The sequence below is a fragment of the Dendroctonus ponderosae genome, unplaced genomic scaffold (assembly GCF_020466585.1).
Source record: "Dendroctonus ponderosae isolate FM_Combo_2020 unplaced genomic scaffold, Dpon_F_20191213v2 Dpon_F_20191213_4, whole genome shotgun sequence".
Lineage (NCBI taxonomy): Eukaryota > Metazoa > Arthropoda > Insecta > Coleoptera > Curculionidae > Dendroctonus > Dendroctonus ponderosae.
This window is the reverse complement of record NW_026018611.1, coordinates 7,723,679-7,732,872: the sequence shown is the minus strand read 5'-3', so window position 1 is coordinate 7,732,872 and position 9,194 is coordinate 7,723,679. Positions and strand designations below refer to the sequence as shown.

The 9,194-nt window shown below is 33.0% G+C and overlaps 2 protein-coding genes and 1 long non-coding RNA gene across 14 annotated transcripts in view; 2 read left to right on the top strand and 1 right to left on the bottom strand.

Annotated features, from left to right (window-relative positions):
- LOC109537154 overlaps positions 1-9,194 on the top strand; it is a 136,578-nt gene that overhangs the window by 34,658 nt on the left and 92,726 nt on the right. The window lies entirely within an intron of this gene.
- Positions 1-9,194, bottom strand: part of LOC109537018 — a 35,100-nt gene that overhangs the window by 7,117 nt on the left and 18,789 nt on the right. For 6 of the 11 annotated variants that reach the window (XM_048665959.1, XM_048665956.1, XM_048665955.1 and 3 more), the window contains 9 exons: positions 5,581-5,829; positions 4,925-5,153; positions 4,506-4,635; positions 4,272-4,425; positions 4,014-4,176; positions 3,139-3,381; positions 2,859-3,056; positions 2,682-2,747; positions 2,288-2,479 (listed from right to left, as the gene is read on the bottom strand). In XM_048665959.1, the coding sequence (XP_048521916.1) occupies positions 2,288-2,479; positions 2,682-2,747; positions 2,859-3,056; positions 3,139-3,381; positions 4,014-4,176; positions 4,272-4,425; positions 4,506-4,635; positions 4,925-5,153; positions 5,581-5,829 (1,624 nt within the window). The remainder of the gene's footprint in view (positions 1-2,287; positions 2,480-2,681; positions 2,748-2,858; positions 3,057-3,138; positions 3,382-4,013; positions 4,177-4,271; positions 4,426-4,505; positions 4,636-4,924; positions 5,154-5,580; positions 5,830-9,194) is intronic. The other 5 variants (XM_048665961.1, XM_048665964.1, XM_048665960.1 and 2 more) reach the window with 5 other exon arrangements.
- On the top strand, positions 21-2,119 carry LOC125504251. The gene is made up of 2 exons (XR_007281370.1): positions 21-54; positions 1,619-2,119. It is a non-coding gene; the product is annotated as an uncharacterized LOC125504251 (long non-coding RNA).

Sequence of the window (9,194 nt, the reverse complement as noted above, 5' to 3'; positions counted from 1 at the left end):
AAATGGGGCTCCCATTTACTGAAATACCATGAATTTCGATCCCCCATTCCAAACGTGAGTACTCCAGGCCATTTCCGTTACAATACAATATAGAACTGACTTTTTAATGTAACATATTTTACTTAAATAGTGGAACAAAACAGCATCGTTTTTTGGAAAACAAAAGTCGCAAGTCTCTTCTGCTACTTTTAAATATGCACAAAAACAATGGCACTTACACGTTACATACATAAACCACTACTTAATATAATTTACGCACAGAAGACATGGCATCGTTAAGAACTTACTTGTAGCTACTAATGCTATAAATCTATGCTTACTGACTGATTTTTTAAAGCTACTGGTAAAAGCTTGTTTTTCCGATCACATTTACTGATTTGGTAGTTTTGAATTTGATGGCGAATAGTTATGAATCACACTGAATCTACATTACATAAATTAAACAAATATTATTTAAATAAAACTAGCATCCCAGTGGTAATTCAGCTATGGAACCTACTGACCTTACGTATAAAATAGCTAAGAATAATCGACCAGTTCTTGTTCAAATCAATCGTCCTACCGATTATAACACACTACTTGTTGTAAATTATATAAATAATTATCGAGAAAACAAAATATGTATGTTCAAACAAAACCTGTCCTAGGAAGAATATATACAAAGTGTTTATGTGGATAAATACCATACGAGGTACGTCTTTATTTAGATGGTTGGATCTAGTTTTGTAATAAAAAATTAACAATTAAAATTATAATAAGCTGAGACAAAAGTAATCAATTTAGCAGAAAAAACAGTAGATTAATATTAATTTTGCCGGTTTCTGCGCCCTGTTTTTTAAATCCAAATTGGGGGTGATTTCTTACTAAAAAATGTGAAAAGAAATGCAAATATAATTTTTTCTTCTATCATCCGAATGAGAAAGGGGAAAATCACAATATATGTTTACTGAGTCATACTGAGCAAATTGCAGCAAATAAATAGCCCCTGCACAAAGGATGTTAAAGATAAACTTAAACATTACAAAGTTTGAAACAAACAGCTAATCTGTTTGCTTCAAACCTTAATAGTACCGATATTTTCTTTGGATTTCTTTGGTATATAATTAGTGGAAAATGTAACTTTTCAATGTATGATTAACTTCTTTTACCAATTTAGTTTGTTCTCTACAATTACAGATTTTAATATATTTTGATAATAAAATAAATCACCAATTTGTTAATGTGCGGCAACGAAAAGGAGCTCAACTACTCAACTCGATTCTATAAATTGATTCGCAATCTGTTGCGAAATTTCATCATTTTCGAACTGTCTAGTAAATTTACTTGAATATCCAAATGTTCGTTACTATGATTTACTCGAATTGGAAAAATATACTTGAATATTCGATGGTTTTGGAAAAGTTATTTCCTATATGGGTTGGAGTAATGGGAATCAGTAGCTTATTGTTTATTATAAATATAACTTGCAGGTACGAGTTATTCCTATTCGAGGGCTCTGGTACTTTCCACTATCCTGAGCACAATTCTGAATGATCGTCCCATGCTGCAACCTGTATAAAAACTTATATTATTTTAATTGATTTTGAGAAAACTAAGTGCATCTTCTCTTTTGTTGCAGGTTAGTTGGCTTTGATTACTACACAGTTCTTCATGCTAACGGCGAGTTTTTGCATATTTATTTTTGGTAGAACGGCAAAAAGCACGCTGTCTGAGCATAAAATGTTTTACGCACAATTTTGGATAATCGGCAAAAGCAGAAATTTTTCGGTGCGTCACACTTAAAATTTGTCAAATTGATTCTACTCTCTCAAATTCTACTAACTAAACAAACACGACTTTCTTTCCTTCAGAGCTTTGAAGACGAATTTTTAATTGTGATTAACGTACTAATTGCAAATTACTTACAAACATTTTCAACCGAATAGTAGATAAAACGTTTATAAACTATCACGTTTGAATGGCTTTGAATAATTGCCTTCCGTTCTTCCCAAAGTACATTTTGGAAAGACAACGTTGGTTTTTTCAAAGCTTTGAGGTCGCAGTTATAAATATTTGCATACCATACAGAGAGTAAAAAATAATTTTGAATAAAAATTTGAATAAAAATTCTTATTGCTAAAAGTGGGCCCTGGTTGATATTTGCATTTTATATAGAATATTCCTTTTAAATTGGTACAGCGTATACTCAATTATTCTGTAAAACTGCATAAACGCCTGGATCAAGTAAATAATGGGAAGCATAAAGTAGACATTTAAATTATGGTATTGAAGATTAGCTTAATCTTACCTGGCAATCGCGACTACAGTACCACTGATTTCCGCATCCAGCACAAACAAATTGGGCTGGTTGCTGATTACAACCTTGGCATTGTGGAACTTCTTCACCATCTTCTGATCTGTTATCTTCCTTGATTCGCGTGCTTGAGTTATCGAGGGCTTCGTCGATTACAAGCCGATCGGTTTGCTCATCTTCATCTATCTGTAAATAATATACAAGTTGTATTAAACAATATCCTCCGTAGGCAAATGTTATAATTGGAGGGGGACGTGTCAGTTGGATTCACAAGCCTGATCTAGTTAATATTACTGTCCTGCTACTCTCACGTAGAAAGTTGTGCATTAAGTAGATAGAAAAACGTTTAAATCACATCAGCCGCATGGCTCGAGAAAATGGTACCTACCAATTCTCTTTTTGTTTCCGTTTCAAACTGACCTCCCAATGGTGTAATTGTAATTTCATTTCGTACCTAAAATATTTCAACATTGATACTATTATGGCAGCTGGTTCGGTTGCTTCAGGTTTTCATGTACGGGTTATCATAATTTGTGGATTCAGTCGTTCGACAAGATATTCTTACCTTGCTTCCAGAAAAGATGTCCGAAATTGACATATTTGAGGCATTCAGTAAACTTCCTCCCAGCATATTGGAGGTTGAGGATTGGATTGCTGCTTTTTCTGGAGCGGTAAGCAACCGAGCCAAGGTGGGGCTGAATGACGATTTTCCATTAACTGGAGTATTGCTATTTCCATTTGAATGATTTTGCTTCACAGGCGCCTAGAATCAGTTAAGCCCAAACTTGCAGTTTTTGCAAAATAATCAATCTCGAGTTTGTAACTCTAATGGGAGTTCATTTTACCTTGGTTAAAATGCCATGTAGCAGAGAGTTGGAGGGCGTCACCGAACTAGTACTGGTAACTGGATGTACGGTTACCTCCGGATATGGCGGTGGAGGCTTTATGTTATGCATCTGATTTTGTAGTTCTGACTTTTCAGATTGCGACAGTTTGGCAAACTGAAGCAAAACATCTTTGTAAGATTTAATCTCATCACATTGTCGATAGCAGGAATTCAAGAGTGAGGAGCGCGAATCCTCTTGACTCTAAGAATATATTGATGTTGATAAGTTTCAGTTGGAGTGATTGATTTAAATTATCAAGCATAAAAGCTTTTCAAAAATGTTTGCAGGAAGGAAATGTTCCAAAAGTTCCATCCGTTTATAAAGAGTGTTTCGATCAATAACAGTATTTAATACACATCTTGATAAGCAAATGACGATGTACTCTTTAATCTAAAAATATAATTGGAAAAAACTTTCTGATAACGTGCCCAGTTTAACCTGCAGCAAGAAAAGGTCATTTTCCCAATTTAACCGACATTATAGTAACCTTAATGATAAAAAAAATGATTTGTAATGTGGCTATAAACATTGTGTAATCAACAAAGTCGCAAAAACATTGGCTTCCTTATGTTTTTCGGAAAATATACTTTAGTGGTTTGCATCTGATATCACTTCAACTTGATCTTTTGCTAAAATTTATTTCAGCACGTTACTTCTACCTGTAGGCCTTAAATGGTTTGAACTTTTTCTTTGATTGCTAATTGTAGGCAAAATATGGGCGGAGCTATAAATGAGCTCGGCCCCTTATTAGGTTCTCTGTTATTGTTTTGTCAGTGCAATTTATCAGCTTGACGTTTGGAAAGGAAATTTTATTTAAAAATATTGGGACTTACTCCATTTAATGAACCGGATAACCCTGATTCGTGGTTATCCATTCCTGATGATTGTCCAATAGTTAGACTACCACCTGAAAAGCCCAAAATACTGGTTTTACCGTGACTTTGTGAATTTCTTATTCGCCTACCTCTTCTGGGTACTGTTTCCGGGTGTCTTTGCCTAAAAATGTTAATTGATTAGCTTTAGAGTTTTATCTTTTGTTTTGCTTTAAATATTCCTATTTTTACCTCCATAGGATTTTTATTTATTTGTACCTGTAATCAGCTATAATAGACTGAACATCCAACATGGGTTTCTGTTTGTAAGTCGATTGCAACATGTTTCTTTGTTTGAGTTTTTCAATATTAGCTGCTCGGAGCTCTCTTAACATGTTTACTTTTTGATTGCACTTCAACAGACTTTGCTGTCCTGAAACAGTAGCATAAATTAGATTGTTAAATTATCGTCAACTTTAAAGAATGAATCTGGTATAAACAATTTGCAATTACCATTGTTTTCTGGTTGGAAGTCATTAAGATCGCTGTCGTTTATTATCAACACCTGTCTTTTTCGTTGCAGTCTTATCAGAAGCTCTTCTTTTAATTTTTTCATGTGTAGAAGTTGATTCCATTCTCTTTCCTGAAAAAAAACATTACTTGAAATAATTGGCAACTTGTCATTGTCATTGACATTTTATGTCTTGCTTTGTTTTCCTAATTTGCGCTAACTACCAGCTTTTTTGTGGAAAATGAACAGTATGTTTTGTTGTATCTTCAAGGCATTTATTTGCTTCGGTTTTATGTCAGAATCTTAATACTCCTGTTGAAATTTTTTAAATAACCATTAAGGATAACAATTAATTCCCGGTTAACTGGAGCTTTTCACGATCCCTCACAGACTTATAATCCTCTTAATATTTATTACTTACCTTGTCTCGGGCTAAGTCGTTAAGGGCCTTAATTTCCGAAAATATTTGATCGCTCAAATTTTGTATCTGGTCCAGGTTATTGCATTCAGCTAATTCCATGAATTCAACTATAATTTTATCTCGTGCAATGAAACTGTCTTCTGGTTCGGTTTTGAGTCTTTTGATTGAGGTATGTTCCTGATCCAGTTTACGCTTTTCATTGTTCTCTGAGTTGATACTGTGGCTACTACTGAAAGTCGAAATATCATATTTTTAATATATTCAGTTTCAACTGCAAGCTTGGATAATTTAAAATTCACCTTCTAAACTAATGGAAAAGTCTATATTAAGGAACTACTTGTTGGTGGGTTTGAAAATGTATCAATTATCGCCTATTGGCTAATATATTTGGATAAAGATATCGGTCTTAACTATTTTAAGTAAAGTTCCAGTCAGAACAAGGTACTTCTTCCAAGGTACAGGAAAACAAAATCAAATAAAAATTCTAATTTTCATAAATATTGAATGGTGATAATTAAAATTATGTCAAGGTTACGATTGTAACCTTCAGTTTTCATTTTCGTCCTGTGTGAGTATTTTCAATTAACAGTTGCAAGGCTCAAACGATTCATTCATAATTGCTTAATAAAAGGCAACTATGCCACTAGTATTCTGACCTGTTTTCCTCTTCTTTATCGTTCATTTCATCGTTACTTCGCTTCTCAAATTGCTCCTGTTTGATTACTTCTGAAAGTTCTATTTCGCTTTTGATATCCGCTTTTACTAAGCCATTTGATAGAGTTGCATCCTTTTTAATTTCCTGTAGTGGACTACTGTCTTCCCCTTGCTCAGCATGGCCAGGCGAAGAGGGAGGGTTTGTATCGCATCCCTCCCTTACGTCTTCCATGATCTGCATTTTATTGAGACTGGAAAGAAAAAAAATGCAAAATGCGGTCTTGTAAAGTTCTTAATTTTAATTAGGTTTCTGTCGGATGCGATTAAACTTGTGAATTGTATCTGCATAATATTATTGATTCAGTGAACGACAATTAAAAACATTAATAAGTAGTTGCCTATTAAATTAATTCCCTGCTTCTGTTTATGTTGAATTTCATTGAAGACGATATGATTGATTAATATCCTGCACCCTGACATTTTTGATTTTCAATTTGAATTCCCAAGGCCCATGAACAAGGCTTCTAATTAATTCGTTAAAATACTGGCTAATGTAACATTTTATAGCGCAACTATAATCTAATATTTACAACGTTGCATTTAAATTGCCTTTGACCTAATTATTATCAAAGTACGTAGTCAAGCAATATCATAGAAAACAGTCAAACATAAGCTAAGTAAATAAGCATTGAAAGTACCAGCAAATTTGATTGGCTTAGTTTTGAGATTTGTCCTCGGAATAATTTTCAACTGACCTAGTTTTCATAATAGTTCGTTGCTCTTCTTTATTTTTATGAACCGACAGGATATCAGTATTAATATATTAAGTGTTGTCGTGTTATGTCCTTTCTGTTATCTGGATTTAGGTATTTTGAAACAGATTTCAAGTTGAGAAATTTTCAAAATATAGTCGAAGTCAATATTTACCAAAATTGAAGGACCACTAATGAGTTTAAAGAAATACAGAATTCACGTGCTGTAACCAGATTTTATTAATTTGAGAAAAATGATCACTAAATACACACAATCCATTAGTTAGACCTTTGATTACATTTTTCAAAAATGAAAAAGAACAAAAATGTCAACTCTTCGAAACATTGGAAAACAAGATATAATTTAAGTATCAATTGGGTAATTAGGGTTTACTATATTTTCAAAACATTATGTCTAGTCGAATCATAAATATTTTACGTATTACGTATTTTACGTATTATGTATTGAGCTTAGATTGTATGTATCTGATCTAACATTCGTGGCTTTGTTATGTTTTTTGATTTGTATCATTTCATGGACTCTTTTCTTATGATAATTATTTTCATTGATCAGTATTTTTGTGTTGTCGAAATCAAAATTATGCAACAATTGGTGTGCATGTTGTGCTGATGTTGTTCTATTTTCGTTATTTTTCCTGATGCCATATTTATGTTCGTATATTCTTTTCTTTAAATATTGTGCTGTTTAACCTATGTATGTGTTATCACATTTCAAATAGTCCATTTTGTATACTACCTTAGGTGTGTCTAGTTTATCATTTATTGGTTTAAATTTTGTAAAATATTCATTTGCTAAGTTGTTTTTAGTTTTTTTCTGCTATATTGATATTATGCTTAAAATGAAAGTTTGAAAATATTTATGGTTTTTGACATCACCTTCTTCTCTTTTATTCCGGTTGTTCCAATTACTTGCGTTGTATATTCTTCAATTTATGATCGGTTCGAAAATAAATGACTGAAACCCGGGAATATAATTTATATTAAAATTGGAAATACAGTAGTCAGGAAAACCTACATGATGATTTGGTTTTAAATTGGGCATATTTATTATTATTTGGATTCTATACTCTTCTATACAGGGTGTCCCACCGGTAACCGCCGCGATCGATATGTGGCAAACTATAATTAGGACATATTTGAAAATTGGACAGTGTGTCAAAGTCATTGGAGACAAGCGTTCTAAAATATTTTCAAGGTAGCCTCACTTCTGGTTATACCGGAAGTAAGTATCAACTTGCTTACTTTAAATGGAACACCCTATATATTATTCATTCTACTCCAAATTCTAACTATATTTTGTGTATAATATCCTACACCTAAGTCTAACCGTTTTTGATATATTTGCAGACAATCGAATAATTATTCATTTTTTCCATAAAAAATATGTGCTACTTTATTTGAGCCGCATTTCTTGTTGAAAAAGACTTACTTTAGTAGAATTTTGAGAAAACCGCCAAAAATCAATTTTTTTCATATGGAAATCCGGAAATTTTTGGTCATTTTATCTTAATCAGTATCTATTAAAAATAAGGGTCAGTTTGTGTAAAGTTGTCTATTCCAAAAGTGTTTAGTTTTCTAAATATTGTCAGTTTAATGTTCTCATATGGCTATTTTGTCACATCTTATTTTAAATACTATCACTCTTAGTTGCTACAGTTAATACAATCAAATGCCAAATAAATACTACATCTGTCAGTTACCTTTTGAAAATCATGAATAATCATGAGCAGACGCTCAAATTGTTCAAACGAAGATTATTTAAACTTATTTATTATTTATGGAGAATGTGATAAAGCTATATCAAAAATTCAACATCATTTTGAAATAGTCTATTTTGGGTCAGCGAATATTCAAAATACCCAGACACCCCACTTGAATTCATTTAACATGCGAAAACTACCACCATCGAGCACACCATTCATGAAAAATGTACACTATTTTACTACACATTTCTTAGAATCCGGTTTTCATGCGCATCGACACCGGTTTAGAAGACACCAATGGTCGCGTGGTTTCAAATTCCTCGGGCATCCCTGCTTCCTATTGGTCCAAGTCGGATTCCACGCATTCTGACGAAGGTCTCGCATCGAGGCGTTTCCCATTCCTCGGGTCTCACCGTCTGCAATCGGTTGAACAAAAGTTCCGCGAATTCTTCGGGGTATTATATTAACGTTTTAGATGGGTTTCGGTTAGAGAACTAGATGTGAGATGTCATAGAAGAAATGTCTGAATTTAGCCACGAACAGGGTGTTTTTTCCGTCCAATTCCAAATGCATTTAATAAATTCGCTAATTTTTGTTGAAATTCACGCAAGTAAAAAATTAACTTTGTGTCAATTTGAAGAATTTCGGGAGACCCTAAATTCAAATATTAATCAAGTTGACTACAAACGACAAAATTGCCATTTGAAAACATTAAATTGACAATATTTTGAAAACTACAGACTTTTGGAATAGGCAACCTTACATAAACTTGCCCTTATTTCTATCTAGGTTTGTATTTGAAGAAAAATGATTTTGAGCGGTTTTCTCAACTTTATTTTGAAACTTTCTTTAACACTTTGTATTAAAAGTGATGAAAATGTTGGCGAAATTCCATTAAAGTAAGTGCTTTTCAACAAGAAATGCGATTCAAATTAAAAAGCACGTATTCGCTTATAGGAAAAATGAATAGTTATTCGAGTGGCTGCAATTGTCATTTTTAACATAAAATTTCAAATATATCAAAAACGGTTAGATTTAGGTATAGGATATTGTAACGGAAATGGCCTGGAGTACTCACGTTTGGAATGGGGGATCGAAATTCATGGTATTTCAGTAAATGGGAGCCCCATTTGGGCCCCA